The sequence below is a fragment of the Embiotoca jacksoni genome, unplaced genomic scaffold (assembly GCF_022577435.1).
Source record: "Embiotoca jacksoni isolate LCO1_2020_lvr unplaced genomic scaffold, fEmbJac1.0.p SCAF_11, whole genome shotgun sequence".
NCBI classification, from domain to species: domain Eukaryota; kingdom Metazoa; phylum Chordata; class Actinopteri; family Embiotocidae; genus Embiotoca; species Embiotoca jacksoni.
Window position 1 is genome coordinate 4,755,105 of NW_027185241.1, and position 23,088 is coordinate 4,778,192.

The 23,088-nt window shown below is 39.7% G+C and overlaps 2 protein-coding genes across 5 annotated transcripts; both read right to left on the minus strand.

Annotated features, from left to right (window-relative positions):
- Positions 1 to 1,293: 1,293 nt before the first annotated feature.
- On the minus strand, positions 1,294 to 12,659 carry gnl1 (guanine nucleotide binding protein-like 1). The gene is made up of 12 exons (XM_069142441.1): positions 12,422 to 12,659; positions 10,517 to 10,664; positions 9,882 to 10,018; positions 9,609 to 9,757; positions 7,083 to 7,154; positions 6,296 to 6,488; positions 6,013 to 6,111; positions 5,743 to 5,925; positions 5,271 to 5,449; positions 4,777 to 4,963; positions 3,524 to 3,664; positions 1,294 to 3,413 (listed from the first exon to the last, which is right to left on the minus strand). Exons 1-12 carry the CDS (start codon positions 12,492 to 12,494, stop codon positions 3,142 to 3,144), a joined length of 1,833 nt encoding a protein of 610 aa, XP_068998542.1. The 5' UTR covers positions 12,495 to 12,659; the 3' UTR covers positions 1,294 to 3,141.
- Positions 12,660 to 13,129: 470 nt separating this feature from the next.
- znf384b (zinc finger protein 384 b) lies at positions 13,130 to 21,494 on the minus strand. 4 transcript variants are annotated; one of them, XM_069142445.1, is made up of 11 exons: positions 21,301 to 21,487; positions 19,825 to 19,892; positions 19,398 to 19,620; positions 18,855 to 18,968; positions 17,459 to 17,613; positions 17,294 to 17,385; positions 16,371 to 16,595; positions 15,038 to 15,205; positions 14,839 to 14,917; positions 14,548 to 14,706; positions 13,130 to 14,403 (listed from the first exon to the last, which is right to left on the minus strand). In XM_069142445.1, exons 2-11 carry the CDS (start codon positions 19,888 to 19,890, stop codon positions 14,014 to 14,016), a joined length of 1,671 nt encoding a protein of 556 aa, XP_068998546.1. In that variant the 5' UTR covers positions 19,891 to 19,892; positions 21,301 to 21,487; the 3' UTR covers positions 13,130 to 14,013. The 4 variants fall into 4 exon arrangements, with proteins under 4 accessions (XP_068998546.1, XP_068998543.1, XP_068998547.1 ...); XM_069142442.1 differs by having other exon boundaries at positions 13,130 to 14,706; positions 21,301 to 21,494; XM_069142446.1 differs by lacking the exon at positions 16,371 to 16,595 and having other exon boundaries at positions 21,301 to 21,488.
- Between the last annotated feature and the right edge of the window lie 1,594 nt (positions 21,495 to 23,088).

The following is a 23,088-nucleotide window of genomic DNA, read 5'->3' on the forward strand; positions in this document are numbered from 1 at the left end:
ATACTTGCATTGCAAATTCAGTATCTCTTGGTTATCAAAAAACAGTAACTACATCTCCCTTTCTCCACATCCTATGCAGGTTGAGGGCAATGCTGGAGCCTAATCAATCATGCACAAACAAAAACACATATTAACCTCACCAACAAACTGTTGAACCAGTCAATACAAACTCAATCTGAACTGCCAGAAATTGTTCAAACCTGCAGAACTTTTTGAAAATTTCTATTCCAGATCCCTAAATTTACAAAAGATACCAAATATGTCAGAATGAGTTAAGAGAAAATATGAACAACGATGCCAAATGTATATTTGTAGGAATGGCAGCCATACAAAATAAGTATGGGTTTGCATATGGGGTGGCACAGTGGTGCAGTGATTAGCATTGTTGCCTCACAGCAAAAAGGTTCCAGGTCCAAATCCGGGCCTGGGACTTTCTGTGCGGAGTTTGCATGTTCTCCCTGTGCCTGCGTGGGTTCTCTCCAGGTACTCCAGCTTCCTCCCACCATCCAAAAACATGCATCTTAGGTTAATTGGTGATTCTACAAATTGCCCTTAGGTGTGAATGGTCTTTGTTTACATTTGCCCCTGTGATGGACTCTGCCTTCGCCCAACTGTGAGCTGGGATAGGCTGCAGCCCCCCCGTAACCCTGCTCAGGATAAAGCGGGTATAGATAATGGATAGATGGGTTTGAATATTTGACTCCTACGGGACACTACATGTCATGAAGTGTGGGATAAGATGATTTTAAGGGGAGAAACTGAAGGATTTCGACAAGTTGGCGATCCATTTGAGATCTCATTGTTACATGATCATCTATTTAGAACTAGATTAATATTAGTTTAACATGCAATGAAAGCTCCATTAACAAAAACATATTCCACGAGGGTTCAAGTTTAACAACTGAAATTATTCTGTAATGATTTTGTGGTTCGGTACATTTTGTATCAATTCATGCTATCTGATTAAAAAATTGCCCATCTGGAAATTTACCAATTAAGTAGTTCTTTAATTATATCTGAGTAGAGAACAGCTGATCGTTAGCGTCAGTAAATCTCATCATAGTAATTATCTGTCTTGGGTACTCATAAAAGTAAGCCCCCAAACTAATTACAAGACAAGTATAACTATAAAGCCCTATCATCTTCATGATTATAATTTTATATCTCTATGTCTATTTGGCATTCAGGAAGTATACACCAATAGCAATTAGTGTAAAAAAGCTCAGCCACATGTCTGTGCTGTCCACTTTGATCAAAACATGAAAAAATTGGAGAAAGACACTTTGGTTTCGAGGATTATTTTTCCTTTATTGCAGAAAGCAGTCCAGTCATCATTAGGCAGACTAGGAATGAAATGAGGAATGCAGCAAATAGCCTGAACACACCTCAAGCCTTTACACTCGGACTACACTCTCCAGACGCCGTCAGTTCTAATATTTCCAGAAAAATAAAAAATTAAAATAATAAAAAAAAAAATCCACATCAACACAAATAAAACTCTGTCGTGTTTAGTCTCTACTTTTATTGTACCAACGGTAGAAATGAGTGTATGTGACTGCAGTGTGATGTATTACACAGTAACACAGCACCGTGCTGTAGAGTTCCCTCTGCGAGCACATGAATGAGGTACAACAGCACACAGTACAGCACTCAGGATTGTAGCGGGGCCATCACACATCACAGAGAGCAAGAGACTGGTCAAACAGCAGAAATGTCCGTTTTAAAAAAAAAATAATTTCGGGGAAAGATGGGGCGATTGTTTATAATGAAGGACAGATGGAAGCTGAAGTGGCCAGTTTCTCTTTCTGTGCGGTTAAAGCAATAGTTCGGCATTTTGGTAAATTGGCTTTTTCACTTTCTTGATGACAGTATTAATACTGTAAATATAAAGCTGCAGCTGGCAGGCTGTTAGCTCAGCTTAGTGCGAAGACTAGAAACAGGGGGGGGACTAGCTAGCCTGCCATTGTCCTAAAATTCCAAAACCAGCATCTCATTTGTGCAAAGCTATGCTAACCAGCAACTAGTTGTAGCTTCATATTTCCTGTACAAACTTAATGGTATCAATCTTTTCATTCAATTTCTGTCAAGAAATCAAATGAGGCTAATCCAAAAATGTCAAACTATCCCTTTAATTGATTTGTAAGAAGTCTTAGTAGGAACACACCAACTGTGTTGCCTTTAGCTTATAAACATGCTGAATGAGTGGAGCCAAATCCTGCTCTAAATACAAAAAATCCCTGTCAGCATGGAAAGAAAATTGTTAGAGTAGTTAAAACACTACAGGTTTAATTCCTGAAACATCCTCGTCCAGCAATACAGGATTCAACAGCCCTTCCCCCCCAATTCCCAAAATATTATGATATTTCCTTCAAATATAATATCACTCTTGGATATAGAAACATCTAAATCAAAACCAAGTTCAGATCCTGTAACTTGTAACACTGGTAATTGCAAAAATGTGTGAAATGTTGTTTTTATCGGATCTAGTTTTATTGCTGAATATTTCCCGTATCCCCTCCCACACTCACTAACCAAAGCTGAGACATGCGATGGTCTATAAAGAAGATTTAGAGCTGTGTTCTTAAATCTTCAGCTGCTCTGAGAGCCAAGTGGCTGCTCCAGTGAATGACATCATATGAACAGTGCATCTGATTTGTTTTATCATTCTTTTCTGAACTTTGGCATCTCAGCTGTGAGGTCACTTATTGATGAAAAGATTGAAAACCGGTCGGTTGATTATTCCGCGCTGAGGGAACTTATTTTGTTCACTTGTCTCTGAGAACTACATGCAAAAATAAAAAGTTCAAATCAAACCAAACCATTCCCAGAAGCAGAACTAAAGAACCAGCTTCACGGATGAACAAGCAGAGCAGAGGCACAGCATGGGATACATGAATATGCTCTGTATATCGCAGGGAGAAGGAAACGGGGAGAATGAATTAGAACAGATCATGTTAATGTACAGAGAAGGTAAACGACCAGAGGGGTGGAGATGCAAGGGGGAAAAAAAACCCAGAAGGAATGCAGGTTTTTGGAAAAAATAAGGAATGAAAAGTACGCTGGGGCTGAGGGGGGAAAAGTCAGGAAAGAGGGACAAACTATTTATGTTGTTTATTTATGCGTGATTGCCTCTTCCTGTTATCACTCACACTCATTTTCCCGAAGCACATTGTACATGTTGACAGTGTAGCCAGAAGGCTTATCGTCCGTTCGTCTCGGATGTCCAAACCCCTCATCTTCGTCATCCCCGTCTCCATCCTCATCATCGTCTGCGTCCCGGTCTCTCTCTTCCTCTGGCTCGGTGCTGGACTCTCCGTCCTCGTCGTCGTCTCTCTCTCCTGCTCCTTCCTCCTTTCCAGCCCTCCCTTGAAGAGCCACGATCTCCGGCAAGTCTGGGTGATTTTCCCAATGCTCTGCAGACCATAAATAATCCCCAAAATAAATGAATTCTACCAACCTGCCATTTTAACTTTTCAAATACACTTAAAGCCGGAATGATGAGACACAAAGGATCCTCTCTTACCTCTCAGGCAGCTGTAGCCAGGTGGTCTGAGGCAGACGCACAATCTGCCATCTATTGCCAACCTGAGGATGCTGTTAGCTGCACGGTAAACATCGTTGCGCGCTGCTTTTGCCGTCTTATAGCCTCTCCTCTCTGCCCAAGCTGAAGTATTAAAAGACAAGAGGGAGAGTGGGAGCATTTTATTGACAGGTGTTGGAGACAGTGTATAAAATCAAGTATGAGCCATAATTAAACAATGAGTCCACTCTTTATTGACTGAAAACAGTCCCCAACCAATACTTCATGCTCCTCTCTTTTACGTTATTGCAAAAAACTTAAAAAAAAAGAAAAAAGAAGTAAAGTTTAGCTTTGTGACTTGTTTCTGAAAATGTACCTCTACAGTAGGAACGAATGCGCTTGTGGCCGAGTGCCAAACACAGACTGGGCATGACAGTAATATTGTGGCGGACTAATGCAAAGGTTTGTTGACAAGAGGAAACAAATAATTACATCTGTTTTAAACTTTACTGGGCCAAAGTGTGGATTGACCTTTTACTTGTGAATGATACGGATTTTGATAATTCAGAATCAAAGGATCATGACTTGGGTGCCTACTTGGGGCAGTTGGCCATTTTCCCTTCAATATTTTGGTGTGCAGAGGTAGTGTTAAAGGTGCATTGTTGCCAGCTACTTTCAATTAAAAGTAGCTAAAGCCTGCTCGAAAAGTCAAAAATTCAGATTTTATAACTGCAATTTTGTTTGACAAAATCACCGTGCACATAATTTCAAAGGAATCTGGCTTGATTTACGTGTAAAAGGATATCTGATATCTCTGAGAGAAAGTTCTCACACATAACACGGGAGGCTGTGGCTCAGTCGGTAGAGCGGGTTGCACACTAATCGGAAGGTTGGTGGTTCGATCCCCAGCTCCTCCTGTCCAAATGCCTAAGTGTCCTTGAGCAAGACACTGAACCCTAAATTGCTGTAAGTCGCTTTGGATAAAAGCGTCAGCTAAATGAAATGTAACATAACGCTCTACCGCTCACTGAAGAGAATGGACACAGAGGTCTGCCTCCGGCAGGCCAGTAGTTTTGATTTTCTTTTATAGAAGGCTGCGAAGCTTTGTCCAAAAGGTTACTAGATTTGTTGCTAAATGCTATTTTGAAACAAAGTTGCTGACAAGGGTCTAACAAGTCAAAGTTGTTAAGTTGGCAGCACTGAGCTGGTGCATAACTGTACAAGTTAGATGCTGTGTTACTAAAATATCGCCTTACCCTCACACACGTCCCAGGCCGTCCAGCCGAACTCCTCAGATGCATCATTTCTTTCATGAGCTTTTCTATCTTGTAGACTGGGGTGTTTGAGCTTCAGTACGGACAGGAAGGGGGTCCTCTCGCACAGATAACCAACGGAGCTGTAGGGTTCTTGCTGCTGAGACACAGGGTAGATGGCCGCCAGGATCTATGGGAAACAAACACAAGGGCAAAGATAAAACACGAGGATAAAAAAGAAATTGATCAATAAGAAAAAGCAAAAACAGAGTGCTGAAAAAGTTGATCCGCCATCATCCAAAACATCCCTGGAATTCATCAAAAGCCTTTGAAAAGATAACAATGTGAGGCAATTTATCAAATCAATAATCCATCTCCCTAGATGTGTGTGTGTGTGTGTGTGTGCTTCTCAACGTAATGACATTTCTACTGAGCCTAATCAAACAAGTAAACCCGATGTCACATCTGCTATTGGGAAAACAAAAGTGGGCTTGTACCTGCAACTGTTTATTGACGAGGGAGGGGAAGACCAGCCCGGGGCAGTCACAGAGTTTAACCGTCGGGGTGAGGTAGTAGGTCTGGAAGTATTTGGTGTGGCCTGGGGTTCGAGACACGCTCACGACCTTCCTCCCCACCAGGCTGTTTATAACAGATGACTTGCCAACATTGGGAAAGCCTGGAAAAAGAAGGAGGAGTTAAAGATCACCAAATTAATCATCTGTGAATCTGTTTCAGGTCCGCAAATGATGGATTTAGTTCAGTTTATTGATGCTTCCATGAATTTGTTTTCTGAAGCCAACAACTAAGGTACATTTAACATAAATAAACAACACAGTATGATTCATGGTGTCAAAATATAGATTTTTCCTCGAGAAATTTCGTCTTATAATAATTCAAATCGTATAATTTTAGGAAACTGACTGAATCTGGCCAAGGGCTCAAGTTCTCTGAGAAAAGTCAGATTATTACCTATGCAGCCCAACGTGAGAACCCCGTCTTTGTAGAGCTCCTGTGACAGGCTGCTCATCTCCATAGCACTATCACATTGATGCTCCATTAGCACAGACTCTGCTCCCTCTTCTGGCCACTCTCCATCAAGTTGCTCGGCATCAGCATCTCTCTGGATCTTCTGCTCCCAACTGGACAGGTCAACTGAGGAAAGAAAAACGATAGGTAACATTTTGAGGATCTTAATGGCTGGATTATCACAGTGAGGAGTAGACAGACTCTTTCTCCCACCTCTCCCTGATGAAATCTCCTGACAGGCCTTCAGGATATCTGTAGGACCTCCAGCATGACTCCAGTCAGCCTTCTTCCTCATCCTCTTCTTCTGGAGCACTATAAGAAAGAATGAAAGACAGTTATTATTACTACAACACAGGCACACAGCAGGTTATCGTGGGGATACTGCGCTAAAATAAGTTCATGGAGAGGCTGGTTTAATTCAGTTCCCATGTCTGTCTGATTTTATTTGTGTCACTTTATCCTCCTATAATTGGGGGAGCATTCTCTGTCTCCTCACCTGTGCTATAGGGCAGTCCGGGGTGAGAGGTGAAGCAAACTATTTGCAGGTGGGGGAACTTGGAGGTCATGTAGTGTTTCCAGGCCATCACCAGTGGGGCAGGACACAGGTCGGCTTTGTTCAACACCAGGACCACATGCTTCTGTAGATCTCCTGTGATGTAGTGGTACAGGGCTGGAGGGAACTGCAGCACCTGGGTGGTTGACATGAGGACACACTTTTGTAAAATAGTAATCATGGCCTATTCAACAACTAAAGCACTAGACTATGTCATTATTAATAGGAATAAGATCAATTGTGACGGTTTTAACGTGGCCTTAAAATGCAAGTGTGTCAGAACCAAAGAAGTGTGTTTTATTTTTAACATCAAATCAAATCACGAGCAGCAGATCACACTGACACACACTGAACAGTCGTAAATGCAATCCAGTGGTTTCCCCTGTGTTAATCAGCAAGATCACAGTATACTGTATAAGATTAGTAACAAATGAGCTAATCTTCTAATTTCTCTCATTTCTGTTGTTTACAAATGTACATTATAATTGGTAATAGCGGTGTACAAATCTTTCCATCTTGTCAGTTTTGCTTTATTCTGTCTAAAATACTCCACAAGGAGCTAGAATTATTGTCCATGTGTTTGTACTGTGGGCAGACACATGGGCAAATTTGAGAACATGTCAGGTAAATAAATATTGAACCCTGTATCCTGTATTATGATGATTCTTGACTGCGTCTCCATCTAGTGGCCTGATTCATCCTGCAGGATTTTGCTGACTAGTCCACCTACCGGGTGTCTGATGTCAACGATGATCAGGATGACGTCTGACATCTCCAAAACTCGCCACAGCTGCCTCCATGTCTAAAAGGAAAAATATGAGAGAGGTAGGATGGTGTTTAATGCCGGAACCAAACTGGAGTAATGTCTACGAAAACATAATTTCTGCTCTCACTCAATTTAAATGTTAATTATTGAAGTATGATGAGTAGTGTTTTTAAAAACTTTTTTTTTTTTTTTTTTTTACAGTGGCAATAAACAATATATAACACTAACAATTTAACAAAAATGCCGATGTGAAAACAACATGAAAGTGGTTGCTTGTTGTGATGCACAAAGAGGAAGTTCTGCTCAGTCTTATGCAACATAGAAGCAACTTTCGACTCATTGTTCAGCTGCCCAGCCCACGACTTCTCATCATGTTTGGCTGCAGCAGGCAGCTGTTTGCAGCAAAACAGCTCTAAATACCCACTTACACTACCTGCTCAACACCAAACCACAGACAAACACAGATAGTGACTATCTGGTGGAGCATTTAGAAGCTTTAGAGGTTGATATTTCCCTCAGGAGTTTGCAGAGACTACAGTGGAGACAAAAAACAGAACTAAAACAGAGTGAATATAGGACTGAAATTTACCACGTGGGCTTAGCGTGGTGATACCAGACCCAAAATCACCGTGAATATAAGGATCTGGGCACACACCAATGAGAATCATTTCCAGTCATCCAATCATTTGTCAATGGTAATGTACGAATTCAATAATATTAAACTATACTATGCTGGGCAAAACAACCAGGGTCAATCAGCTTATACATGTTATTTTTCCATCATTATTATCTTCAGTTCCACTTAAGAAGCTATCATCTCTAGATTACTGAGAGTCACTTATTACACCACCAGCTGCTCAAGCCCTACTCCTGCTGTAATGTGCCTCTTAAACTCACCCCACGCTTTCAAATTAAATGATCTGCAGGAAAAATTCTGTTAGCATTTTCATTGTCTGAGCTACACTGAACAATAACACAGTATGTAGATAAGATATGATATATGACAGTACTTTTCCCAGTGGAAAATAACAGACAATACACCTGCCTATTATATTGTATACCTAACAATTTTTTCCAATCCCAACATGATCCAGCTTTAACAAAATAAAATAATCAGTGGATAACAGCCTCAACAGTTAAATCTTTAAAATGAAAGCGGCAGAGCAAGTCTGCTGGGTAATCATCCGTGTACAGACAACTCATTAATAAGCAGCGTTATTTCATACTGTTATCTGTTGTGAAAGAGTTCAACAAAATTCATGAATACTGAGGTGCAGAGCTTTTATGTAACAAAAAGGGCTCCATGGCCGCATACTAAACGTACTGCTATCAGCAATACACGGAGCATTAATATAGACGACGGACGAACGAAAAGCACGTTTGTACAGCGGACAAAGTCATAAATTGGAAAAATCCTGATTCTCCGGTAAAATGTTGCATTACTTTGTTATTATTATTACATAATGTTTTACCAAATACCTTGGTATTGATGAGTAAATTATGTTGTAGTGATAAATATCAGTGCTTTCACAAAATGTTTACTTAATATGGTTTTTGATAAATACTCATAAGGAATGTGGATATAATGACTAAGTGGGAAAAGACAAAGAACAGAGCATCTTGAACAGTCTGGTAAGTTCAGAAAATTACATCAATTGAGTGTAATGCAGCCTTTAAGCTTTAAAGACAACAAAACAATTGTCATATCACGGGATACAAAACCGAGGACGATATCTATTCTTATATCACTATATGATAAAATATTGATATGTTGCCCAGCTCTAATAGAAGCAACTTTTATAACATTAATTGTTAGAAAAATTACTCAAAAGGCTCGGTTCAAAATCAAACACATCGGACATTTATTCTTGCAAGAAGGAGCACATACATGCACCCTCCAAGAGAGGTGTCCAGGAAAGAAGAGCACCTTCCCTCCTCTGTAGGTCAGACAGTGGGACAAACAATAGACCATCACCCCCATTCCCTTTATACCTGCTTTTGTATGGTAATACAAAGTTGGTTGTAGGTCACAAGATAGTCGTCAATTAGAGGCGGAAAGAATCACTTGCAAATAAGACAGAAAACAAAGGAAACTTTTCGGACAAGAGACTTTCCGGAGCTACAATGCAAACGAGGAAGAGACAAATCCTTTTTCCCCATCATTAACACAAAGTGAAACTATGAAGTTGCACCTTTGTCTGAGTTAGTTTGGGCAGCAGGACAATTTGGGAACTTGTAAAACAAAAGAGCTGTGACATTCCCCATTGTGGTCAGAAGTGGGCCAAAACCTAGAATATGGCTGGACCATGTATAAAATGCAAGAGGGCTTTTAACTTGAAACAATGGCTTTTAAAATGTCTGTCTACCAGTCACTTAGTCAGAGACAAACATTTGCATTTTTAGGACTGCCCCCTCTGTTGCTGCCCAGGCAAATAAAAGTTTCGGGTTTCATAGCCCAGCAGTGGCAGCTTATCAAGGTGAAAAAGTTACCTCTAGATTGTGCTCGAAGTGGAGAGAGCCAGGTGGGTTTCTGGAGTGCAAATCATCTAGATACTCTCTATAGGACTTCTCCTCTTTCCTCAGCAGGTTCTCTCGGGTCATCTCATAATTCCACGATGGTCGTCGAGGGAAACCAAGACCTGGAGGTGAATAGTCAAGTTTCAGTGTCAAGCAGTGAACCACTCTATTAGTCCATTCAGCTCTTCTATTTTGCTCATTTCAAAACTGTCAAGAAAGCATTTAAAAAATAAAAAACAAACAGACCTTTCTCTGAGGGGTAGATGTCGTTAATGTCGAGCTCATGTTCTTTTTCTGAGATTGGCTGAAGCACCTTTTCTCTAGCCATCTTCTTCCTCTTCTCCACTTCCTCTTTACTCTCTTTCTCAAAATGCAGTCGGAACCTGAAAACAGAGGTAAGAAGGGAGTGTCAATAATCCTAGTTTAAGTATTTGTCTGTCTCAGACTGTGTGTTGTTATAGCTTAACAATAATTATTAAATTAGAATTTTGAACATGCAAATTGATGTCTAAACTGGTGATAGATCACAACATTAACAATACACAATCTGATGTTTCCTACTGCCAAATTAAAATGTAGGCCACTTCCAATAAAATGAAATTCCTAAAAGACAGCAGTGAAAAGTCGGCCTCTTTAACTTATTACCTGCCATTCTGATATAAAGCTCCAAGTAATTTACATAATGTCGCCATTTTCAGCAAATTCAAGCATCCATTTTGTGAGCTATGTTAGGCATGGCATCCTAAATCTCTCTCAATATCAAATGACCGACATATGGCACAAAATCTGTGCTTATCTCAGTTGAATCTTAAATCTTGTAACAAAGCTGTAATCTTAACTAATTTCCAAAGTAGGTATTAGTAATGATATGGAAAACTCACCTGTTGGGGTCATATCTACCTTCTCTGCTGAAGGGCTGCTGATTAATTCTTTTAATGTCAGTGGTCTCGCTGTCTGAGGTATCTGACTGATGCTCTCCTCCTCGCTCCACACTGGCATTGCGACTGCTTGGCCCTGAACCTGTGTCACCTATGAGACAGGGCCAAAGGACAGGTATCACAGCCAATCACGGGTTTATATCATAACAGGCATTACGACATGTCATATGAAAGTCCCAGATATGTGGTTAATAATTGCTCAGTTCCATAAAGTGTCCCAGGAACACAATGACTGTCAACTAGACTGCACAATATCAGGACCCCCCCCCCCCCCCAAAAAAAACAACAAAAAAAAACACCGTGTCCTCCATGGAAAGTATTACTTTTTAAATGTCCTTATTTACACATGTTTTTCTTGCTATGACAAGCCAAAATGTCTTCTGTGAAAAAGCTATGTGCCAAGAGTGTCTTTTTTCAGTCATATCGACTGTTTAAAGATATAATTATGCTTTTTAATCTGGTGCTCTGAGCCATCCAGGTGAAAATGTGCCATTTTCCTGAAGATTAATGTGGAAAATGTTAATAAGATGAACAATAGAATGTTTTTGATGCGAGAAATAAAGAGTATTTCTTTCAAAATGTTCTGACTTCTTACTAACTTGATAACAAGTATACGCTGACGCTACAATCGCCTCTTACATGGATTAATTTATCAACCACCATTTGCAGAGGATTTGATAAATAAACATAACACATCCTGAAAACATATTACGTGTTAAAAAAAAAAAAGAAAAGAAAAAGAAATTAAAGGTCCAAACTGGTTTAAAAACAGCACAAGTAAACTACTTGAGGCATTTGTGGTTTTTTTTTCTAAATGAGATGACAATTGAACCACTTTAACAGCCACACAAACACATTTTTAGGGAATGAAATGATTGGATATGGTCACATGTAGTGGTGAAATGCAGGTATACATTTACTCAAGTACTGTTCTCAAGTACAGTCAAGTGGTACTTGTACCTTATTTGAGTATTTCTGTTTTCTGCTGCCTTATATTTTCACTCAACAACATTTCAGAAGGAATTATTGTACTTTTACTCCACTGTAAATCAATACTTGATATGTGGACTATAAGATCAGTCACGCATCATTACTCATAGTGAACAGTATCCTGTGTTGAAATTAGTTATACTAGGACAACAATAAAATGCTTCTCATAGATACACGTCACGGAGCCAATCATTTATGTATAATAAATATAACAGCCTAACTTGTGGCTTTTGGCACATTGAGAACTGGGGATTTTGATCATTTAAGTACATTTTGCTGACAGTATTTAAGTACTTCTACTTAAATAAGATTTGAATGCAGGATTTTAACTTGTAACTGAATGGTTTTTTTTAAGTTTTTTTTTTTTAATGGTGGCTGCTTTTACTCATGCGAGTAACTTGGATGATGTTTCAAGCACATGTTCGTCTTTTAAGGCAGCTTGACCTCTTGACCGTGCTCTACCCTGAGGCCTCTAACCACTTTGTCAATGTATCAGGTATTTGTTTATGGCTTAAAAAAAAAAACACCCCAAAAAAAACACGACACTATGAATTATTTAACACTTTTGTGACAAACTGATAAAAACCCTTTGCTATTCCGTTGTACACGCTGGAGGGCACACGTTACATAGCACTGCTTGATATGATGCTAGCTAGCGTAAACATTGGGTGTTTTTAACAGGCTAAAATAAGTGCTCCGATACTTTCCTAGGAAATCTCGACACGGTTTAACACCAGGCAGACACACAGATAAACATTTTTGCCTTTAAACTGCATTTAGCCGCAGAGCACGAACCGTTGGCTAACTGCTAAAATTAGCACGCTAAGAGGACAAAAAAATAAATAAAAATATAGTTACCTCTCTTTCTCTCCCGTTTGACTTGTAGTTGTTTCTTCTTCTGTTTGGTGCTGAATGGCTTTTTCCGTGGCATATTTAAGCCAAAAACAAGATGGTTAATATATATATATATATATATATATATATAGAGCGAGCGAAGTACTGTTTATCTCTACTTAAAGCTCCTCGCACAGCTTTCTCACTGACGTTATTTACATGAGTGAAGTTTCTCGACTCCTACACTTTTCAGTGACGCCATATCTACTGCAGACTGCGGAGAATGGTGGACGAAACCAATTTCAAGGGCTCACAAACCGACGGATTTGACACATTTTTGGCTTTATTATATTACATTATTAAGACTGAATTGAATTGATAATAAACAGTCTTGTTCTGTGTGTTATTGTACACGACTATTTCGAAAGAATATTGACGAAACGGACAGTAAACCCCCGGCACTCTTATGGTACAGTCCACTTTTGTAAACACCTCACAAATTTGCACATTCCAGCAGAGCAGACATACAAACAATACCCGATACACAAAGGCTTGATTAAGTACCATACGTATATACATAACAAAGGCAGAATACTATTTGTTTCAAGTGTTAATTATCCTTACAACAAAAATAAAAAGCTATTCGTATGTAATGAATGTAGAGTAGAAGCAATTCAGCAGTTAATCGCATAATGGCCAACAACTTAAAAGTGAAGCAGAAAAAAAAAGAGAAACATTTCAGAGGGTTTATTGTATTATAAGCAGATAAAACCCACAAAATTCAGATGTGTCAATATGCCTATAAAGAAGTATTATAAACATTGTTACAGTGGAAGTATAATAGCAAGAGCACATTTGGATAATATTACTTTAAGGACATACACACAAAGCAGTACAACAGGATTACATGAAACATGAACCGGCTCATCACTCCCCCAAAGGTCATGTGAAGGCCCGCAAACAGGTCTAAATACATTATGCGGATTACCACACCCTTTAAGCACACAATCATCCTTTATATACTTGATTGCTATTTTTTTTCTTTCCTGAAAAGGAAATAACCTCCATGTCCCTTTTACAACATAGCAGAGGTATCAACACTGATGTAAAAACTCAAAGTCTCTGTATGAAAGTATAAAAATTTACCTTCACAGTTAACTACCAATCAACAGGGAGGCCATAAATTTCTATGGCCAAAGTTGTATTTGTAGGGAAGAGCAGGAGGTGATAACGCTAAAGAGAAGCACTGTCTCATAGACGCTTTCTGTCATAAAACCATCACTGTGATGGACTGAAACAATTTATTGCAGCCGTTTCATGCACTTTCTACACAGACAGGACAGCTAAGCAAAAGGAAAACAAATCAAACAAGGCAAAAAGGGAAAAAAAAGAAAAGACAAATTTAAAATAGAAAACAAAGTCATAGTCTTTAGTTACTGTGTCCCCATATCATTTGTCCTGTCTGCATCATACCTTCATTCAGGCACAGTCACATGTTCCAAAGTTTCTGTATCATCTTAGTATTGCTTTAATCCTTTGACTCTCCATCCTCCATTTCCTGTTATCTTGAATAAATTCTAACTTGCCCACCTCCCGCACTCCTCCTTTCATCGCCTCTAAGAGTTGAGGTGCTCCACTTGAATGGTGGATGCTGACACAGTGAGACACAGGTCCTTGTGGGAAGTAATGTCAGCCACACTGACTGGTTTGTACTGGATGTCACTGGTAGACACTGTCTTATAGTGATGCAGATCAAATGGGCAGGAGATGGTTTCTGTTGGGGGGTAGTTGCTGTGGCTCTGCCCCTGCTGGCCTCCGCCTGCTGCTCCGCTCCCAGCTCCCCCAGGTCGGCTGGATCCTCCATCTCCACTGTCTACCCGGCTCTGTGCTCCAGCCTGGCCCTGGGCCTGGCTTTGGTTCTGTTGTGCCGGCTGTGCTGCCACGACTGTTGGGACAGTCAACTGGTCTGGGTTGTGTTTCTCCATGTGTTTCACCAGATACGTCTCCTGAGATGAGGGGAGGATAGGTAGAGGGGAAACAGTGGACACATGACTACACGGTGTAAAGTAGCTGCCAGGTGTCTGATGCCAGTGAGGCGATTCATAGTGTGTCTTATAGAAATGCTCTTCAGAAATGGACATTTGTCTTACTGAGGTGTAAGTGCGGTTGCAGAGACCGCACGAGTAGATCCTGGCATGTTTGACTGTGTGTGTAGACATGTGCATCTCCAGGCTTGCTGCATCTATGTATCCTTTATTGCAGTTAGTGCACTTATAGGGCTTGTCTTTGTTGTGTTGACGTCGGTGGGACTGGGAAAGAAATTGTTATTGGAAAAAAAAAAAAAAAGAAATACAAAAGTGTCACAGTACAGTGAAGTATTTTGTGATACAGTTAACACCCAAACATTATACATGTTAGAGGAGAATTAAATTCTTTCGCACCTGTAAATTTGAGAGTTGCGTGAAGGATTTCTCACAGCCTGGGTGGGCGCACTTGTATGGCCGATCTCCAGTGTGAATCCTGAAAAACACAAATAAACATACATGTACGTACACAGACTCCTATCACTTTCATGGCGATCTAATGTGACCACAGAAAGGTACTGGCAGATGAGAAACCCAAGACTAGCGGTTGACTTACCTGCTGTGCTGCTGAAGGTGACTGAGCTGTCTAAAGCACTTCTGGCAGTAGGAGCAGGTGTAGGGTTTCACTCCGGTATGGATGCGGATATGTTGGGCCAGGTAGCTCGAGTTGGCAAAGGACTTGGTACAATGGGGACACTTGTGGGGCTTTGACTCAGTGTGGTTCCTGATGAGGGCAGATGCGAGGGTAAGAGAGAAATGGAGACAGGATTGTAAGCGTAAACCTATTTAAAGAGATCCCCATAGTTCATCCAAACTTTTTAGGAAGAACATCCCATACATGTAAATTAAAGCATGCAGCAATCAAAATTAAACCACAGAGCAGTAAAATATTTGTAAACTTCGAATCAAATTAATTAAATTCTACAGCAGTTAAATTTTCTACTGATCCAAGTAATTTAAAATGTTATTTTTAATTTTACATGATACCACAAACATCCAAAAATATCAACAAGATTTTACTCTTATTCATCTGGACCAGCTAGACTACATGTTTGGGATTTACATGCGAGAGGTTCCACTAATATATCCACAAATAATAAAATAAAATAAACAAACATTAAAGGTTTTACATATGCATCAGATCAATATGCCTTTAGAAATGACTGAAAATTGATTTGAGGATAGCCAAACAAAGGCAAATAAAATAAAATAATAAAAAAAAATGAAATAAGAGCATGAAAGCAGAGCATGGCAGCAAAGGATTTCTATTGCACATCACCATTCAATGGAGAAATTAAGAAAAAGCATTGATAAGGAAGTATACCAAACAATAACAATGGGAAAGGACAATGGTACTGAGTCAACCTATAATTGTTTTTTTTAAATGTATTTTGAAATGCATATATGTGTGTGCTTATGGAAGAAGCAGTGGCAGAAGAAATGAGAGGACATGCAGACAAAAGAAAGAAAGAAAAGAAGCATGTGAAAGAGGAAAAATACGATGCAGTGCTAATAGGGTGCAGGAAAGCAAGAATTGTGCATAAACACAACAGAAGAATAAAAAAAATAGTGCAAAAATATTCTAACCATAACTCCATGCATCTTAAATGTCCATTCTGATTATTTTATAAACCATAAAATTTTTTTGTTGTTTACAGGCATAGCCCTCAACATGAAAGGTGTAATTTGAATTCAAATTTTCTGAAAAGGTCACTGGACCTGGCTGCATGCGAGCCAACATCCACATAACAATGTAAAATGCGTCTGCACAACACTCCGCTCTTTTCCCCAGGAGGAAGAAGACAGGAGTCTGGGCTTCAAGAGGGGACCTGGCAGGACAAGTTAAGAGTTACGGGGTTGGTAACGGGGAGGGAGGTGGTCTGCAGTACCGTGTGTGCTGCTGTAAGTGACTGAGCTGCCTGAAAGATTTCTGGCAGTAGGAGCAGGTGTAAGGCTTGGCCCCGCTGTGGATGCGGATGTGCTGGGCCAGGTAGCTGGAGTTGGCGAATGACTTGGCGCAGTGAGGACACTTGTGAGGTTTGGCCTCTGTGTGCGACTTGGAGTGGATCTGCATGTCAGACTTACTGAAGAAGGTCGCCGCACACATCCGGCACCTACAGGCGGAGAGACACAGAAATGGGAGGGCGGGATGGAAGAACAAGAAGGAAGAGGAGGGACACGTATATGGAAGAGGAGACACAAGAAAACAAGAGAAGATGGGAAAGGGGAAAATCATTGGCGACAGATAGAAAGAGATGGAGCAACCAGCCACAGAGAGAGAAAAAGAGATTTGAAAGAAAATGAAAGGGAAATAAATGATAAAACAGAAATCAATGAAGACAGAAGTGGGTTAAATCAAATGTAAAAGACACATCGAAGACAACACAGAAAGATGTCAGAAATCAGTGAAACTGAAGGGAAAAGGTACACAGATACTATCAAAAGTGAAAGAGCAGGACACAGGCGTGAGATCATAAGTCAAAGAACATGCTATTTAAAGACAGAGAGGACAGCAGAGAGCAGGTTTGTGTCCAGTGTGTTTGCAGAGGCAGAGAGCGTCGAGGAAGCATTTATGTATTTGTTTGCTCAAATACATTAAGCGAAAGACTCAAACATCCACTACAAAGCAGACGTTCCTGCCACAACATGCAGTGAAGAGTGTTCAGAAGAGGTGTCGGTGTGTGTCAGATGCTCATATCCAGCAGTGTCTAGCTCATCTATAAATGCTGAACATCTCTATGCTAATTTCAACAGGACACAGAGGAGCAGATGCATTCCACAGCCAGAGCGAGGACATTTGTTGACATTGTACCTGTATGTCTTAGTACTATCTTTTGGGCCATGGTTCTCATCTTCATTTGACAGGTCATATGGATCTGCAGTATGATGCTGCAAAGATGACACCTGTAAAAATAGGATTGTAAGTTATCCGTTTACTTGTTTATTCCAACACGTTTGCTGTTTTTAATTCTCTTACCTGGCCACCGGCCGTCAGATGAGCCAGTATTAGTGTTTCATTTCCTGGTCCACCCATAGGACCGACCCGAGACATTGTCGTCTTCTTCTTTCGCCCTCGTTTGGAGGGAGCTGGCATCACGACCACATGGGACGTCCCGTCCCCTTCTTTCTTGTCTAAAACCAGATCAACAACATGAGTCCGTCTGTATATTAACTGTCCTGTACATGTTGGTCTGTAGGTATATTGACACCAAGCTAAAATTCAGAGCAGTCTTGTGTTTTCAACTAAGTATGCTTATTCTTTCAGGTGTAATCGACATTTGAATGAGTGAGGACATAATCTGGATGCACCTCAAAAGTGATGAACCGATTTGCTATTTCTAGACAAATGTGGCTATTTCTGATTGTAAAAAAACTATTAGAAATGACCATAAAGCTCTGACGATAGTCTCTTACTAAAAGTTTCAGTCAAATAAAAAAAGTATAAATGCACTAATATTGTATACACAAGCTGTGAAAGTATCTGTAGCACTGCAATATATTTTTTGTTTTGTCGGAAAAACTGATTCAACTAAAGGCAACAAAAGCTGGATAACTAATTTAATTACCAACTGTTAGTCTTCTGGTTTTGTTGCTTTGTAGCTCCTCAGATCAATCTGTACTTTCAAGACAAGGACTTAACTGGCTTGATAACTCAGAGATGCCATTAAGAGCAAACTGAACAAAATCTAATTTGATTTTCTCTCCCACAGCCTGAGCATATCGTTTGCAGGTTTACTCATGTTTTGAGGCACTAAAACGGCATTAAATGTTGCAGAATTTGATAAGTTTTGTCTCCTGAGTCTTTACTTTGATTGTTCAGGCCTCAAAAAGGTTAGTTCTATCAGCAAATACTGCATGTGCACACCTAAAAAAAAACCCAGTTTCACTCAGGAGAGGGTTATAAGTGATGTTATACAATTCTGTCACTGATTTCTAAATGGTAGTGATGGGAAAAAAAAAAAAAAAAAAAAAAAGGATTTGTCCCTTCCTCTTGTTTGCATTGTGGCTCCGGAAAGTTTCTTGTCAAGCAGGCTCTGAAAAGTTTCCTTTGTTTTCTGTCTTATTTGCAAGTGATTCTTTCCGCATCTAATTGACGACTCCCGGAGGGACCCTCTCTTTGAGGGTGCATGTAGTTGCTCCTTCTTGCAAGAATAAATGTCCAATGTGTTTGATTTTGAACCAAGCCTCTTGAGTAATTTTTCCAACAGGTAGTCAGTCTGTTATATTCCATTATCTTGTCTGATGTTTTGTAGTCATTTAATATAATCAGTACATTTGTGAAACACAAAATTCTGTAAAAGTATTACATTTCAAATCTATAAATGAGAGACAGTATATCATATAGTATCTGTGTCATTGTGTGTGCGCTTCACCTGCAGAATGGAGCGCTGAAACAATCATGGTTGTTGCTGGATGGCCAGAGACAAATGACTGAGACGAGGTGGGAGAGACCAGCGTTCCCTGAGGAGTCGTGATCACCAGACCAGCTGCAAGGACAGAGACAGAAAGTATTACAGTCTGAGATGAAGTGTCTTTGAAGTTCAGCAATTTGTCCAGACCATTAGCAAATGCATTTTTTTGTATTATATACTGCACTTGGAAGTGTTACGATAGCAGTGAAAATGGTTTCCTTATTCGAGCAAAGCCCGGAGGTCGTAGCATGAATTGGGAGACACAGAGAGGTTCATTTTACCCCCAGTCATTCTGCTGGCAACATTTATTCTTGTCAACTAAATCATTTAATGCACTGCAGTTAATTTATGATTTATAACTGAACTTATGGGATCTAAATCCAGCCTCAACGCTTGCTATCGTTCCGTTTTGAAATCGTCCTCCAATCATCAGATATTCTGTCAATCAGTCTTTAAACCAAGAGAAAGACACTTAAAGGCTTCTCCGTGCAGAAACAGGCCTACCTGCTGTCATGATGCCTGTCGAGGGGACAGGCAACACTGTGATGTTCTGGGTGCTGTGAGAAGGGTGGAGGTGTGTCGCACAACCACCCTGCCCTCCTCCATCTGTCTTGGCCCCGTGAGGGATGGTAAGAAGAGCTGTCTGGTAGTGGGATGCAGAAGACGAGAAGGAAGCATTCTTTTCCTGTTGCTCCTTCATCTTGTTTAGGAACATAGCATTCTCAATCTGTATGTCAGGAGAGAGAAGATGTTTTCGTTTTCAAAAGTAGACTTCTTGTAGCCACACAAAGTTAAGAAAGATATAGATTTGTGTGAAAGGTCAGATTTTGCAGTATTCCTTAGAATAAATTAAGTCCACACTCAAGTCTTTGACCTTTTGTTTACATCAGCTGTTCAATCAGTAAATTATAGAGGTTTTTTCCAGTCTTACCTGCCCTGGCACAGTGGGAACCGGAGACCAGAAATATGAGGAATTAAAATGAGAATCTTCCATCATTTCTGCAATGACACAAAAACAGAAAAATCCAAAAGCTTTGAAAGCCTTGAAAAGACCAGATATAGTTTGCAGTAATAAATATGAAACACATGAACATGGGTGCCAAATATGTTAAAGGCACAAGGTACGGCTGAATTTAAAATGGCTTCAGTGTAAAGAAAGAGTAATATCATATATAATGAAGTTCAACTTTATGGTGATGTTGGTTGCTCTACTTTTCATTATACTGTAGCAGGGTTATATATATTGCAATTTTTTTTTGTCAAATTTGAGGATAACTGTCATCATATAAAGAACATACCAACATATGTATAAAATCTGAGGATTTTTTTTTATTTTTTTTGCAGTCAGAACTGTGGGATGAACATTTGTATTTATCACAGTCCCTGCAGCTTTCCACATCATAGCACTTTGTTTTATGCCATCTGTGAAAATGTATTACCACGATTCTTTGCAAGTGAATTGTTAATTGAAAATCAGTGGTGTTTTTGGGAACCAATCAGGTATCACAAAACATAATAATGCAAATCTCAAGTGTATAGACATTTTCTTACACCCGTATTCATAATCAAATTGTATACATTATTTGCCACAACGTAAAGCTGTGGTGTCGAGGGCCCCCGGAAGTGTGGGGCGCTTGCTTTCTTAATTCAGCATTAGTATCAGGCCTGCATCATCCTACTTTTTAACGTCTTTTTTTTAAAAAACAGGGAAAGACAGAGATTAACTGTGGTGGAGAAATTATTAATATTTAACGAGTACCAGATAAGAAAAGGCATGTTGGGAAGATATGTAGCCAAAGACCATGTATATGGTCTGAGAAATAAAACAATATTTTGTAGATCTCTGGGATTGGGATTGGGATACAGCCGCAAATTCACCCGTTTATGTCGGTTCACGCCTCTGGAATGTTAAAGATATCGATTATCTAATGTAATGTTCAACTTTCTTAACTGCCTCAACTTAAAAATAGTGACTGACCAGTATTTAATAGCGCTCAAAGGACATCGAACTACTCGGCTTTAAGTTGGCTCTACATAGAGACATCGCGTTAAATGATCTACAAAACACCAAGTTTTGTAAAATGCCACCAAAAATATATTTGTAATGTTTACAATAAGCCGTAGCTCAATAGCAGGACTCCATTTCGGCTGCTTGCATCTTGTAGTTAATCGGGCCCGACGTGCTGATTAACGCACAGATAGCAGACACAGTGTGCCTGTGGTGCCCTCCTGCTCGGGAAAAAAATAACAAGCAAAGCAAAAAAAACCAAAAGGATAAAAAAAACTGAAGCGAAGAGAAAAAAAACCAATAGACCATCCTCACAGACTTCCGGCTGTGGGGACGGGCGGAGAGGCGGCAGCAGAGTCGTGCAAATCCACCAAAAACTGCATGGAGAACAGCGTTTACCGGTACCGACGACCCCGTCCTTCTCCCTGGAGCTGCTGCGGGTCGGGACAGTTCGGATAGAGTTTACAAATCTGTCCAAATCCCTGCAAGTTTTCCCTCTTGCCTTCTGTGACTATTTTTTTTTTTTTTTTTTTTTTTTTTTTTTTTTGATTTTTTTTTTTTCCCTCCGGTGAGCCAGCTGCCTCGTCTGTGCTTCACTTCCTCCGGATAAGGTCGTCAGACAAAAGGAGTGTGTGTGTGATGATGTCACTTCCGGTGACTGAGGCGGACAGTTAAGTTAGAAATGTCTAAAATATGACATGTCCTCGGTCAGCTAGTCGGTGTCCTTTCAGCAGATGAGGACGGGTTACTCTGCACAGATATAAAACTACATCCGCACATAATCAGTTTCCTTTACTGCACCGCAGCTTCAAGTTATACAGGGACAGAGCCAGAAATGATGCCTTCAGGTACTGTCGGAAATAACAACGCTATAGGTGTTTTTCAATCCATGGGTTCGACCTATAAATCGAGATTACAAAATTATAGGCTATTTTAGTAGACCCAAAGTGTTAAGAAGTAACTGATTTCATTAAGTGATTATGCAATTCATAATCATGTAACTAAATTAATAATATTTTGGTCTCGCACAAAATAAAAAATACATTTAAAAAGTGAATATGTGATTATAAAAACAACAAAGAAACATAAATAGAAACGACCACAATTTTTTTTTATCTTGGATAACATCTTCAAATGTCTTGTTTTGTCTGATAAACATAAACAAACTCAAATATATTTAGTTTAATCCATTTTAAAACAATATAAAAACATATTTGCAAACATTCAAAGTGTAGAGGCTTGAGACTTCCTTCTTTCTTTCTTTCGTTCTTTCTTTCTTTCTTTCTTTCTTTCTTTCTTTCTTTCTTTCTTTCAGGTCATTTGATTAAATTCTAAGTTTTTATTTCAAGATGTCAGTTTTTCAAAAATATGTTTTTCATTTTCTGAGTTTATTTCACATTGGTGCTTGTCCTGAAGTTATTGATGTGTGCTCTGAAATTTGTGTCTTAAGATAGTTGATTTCATTCACTCAATTGAATGATTATCGACCTCTATTACCTCCCTATCCTCCCACACATTTGAATGGATACCAATGAGCCAACAAAGGCCCGGGGTCCATGTTGCCATGGTAACACAGCTTTCCCAGACCATTATGGGCCTATGGATTCCTGAGAGTCTGGGGTCCCGGGGCAGTTTCTAGATGCAATCATATGACAGACTTGTGTGGGAGCTTAGAAAGAGCCAGAAAGACTTATAGACTATATTACTTAGTTCAAAACCCAGCAATGCCACCTGTGATTGCTCCTCATAGGTTGCCTATCTGAGAAGTTTAACCCCTGAGTGAAGTTCTTTTCTCAAGATGTTAATTTTTAATATTAGATCAATTAAAGGTAAAAACTCTCCAGTATTTCTCAACGGAAAACTAACAATGATGCCATATAGAAATATGTTATATCTTCTTACCAAACTTGTCAATCATCTTGTGACCCCACAGATATATCTTGAAACATTTGGAGGACCACAGATCAAGTGTTTGGACACTGCAAAGTGAGAGGTTAAAAATTGACAAATTGAAGAAACAGCCAAAAGAAGTTGCAGCACTTTTTTATTCCAGATTTGGTTTATCAGCATCACCGTGTAATATGGTTCCTCCTGATTTACATAACACAGTATGCTGCCATTTGGTGTCTTCCATGCATCAGCGATGTATCACTTAGAGAGCCCAAAATTTCTACTGCACTACTTTTT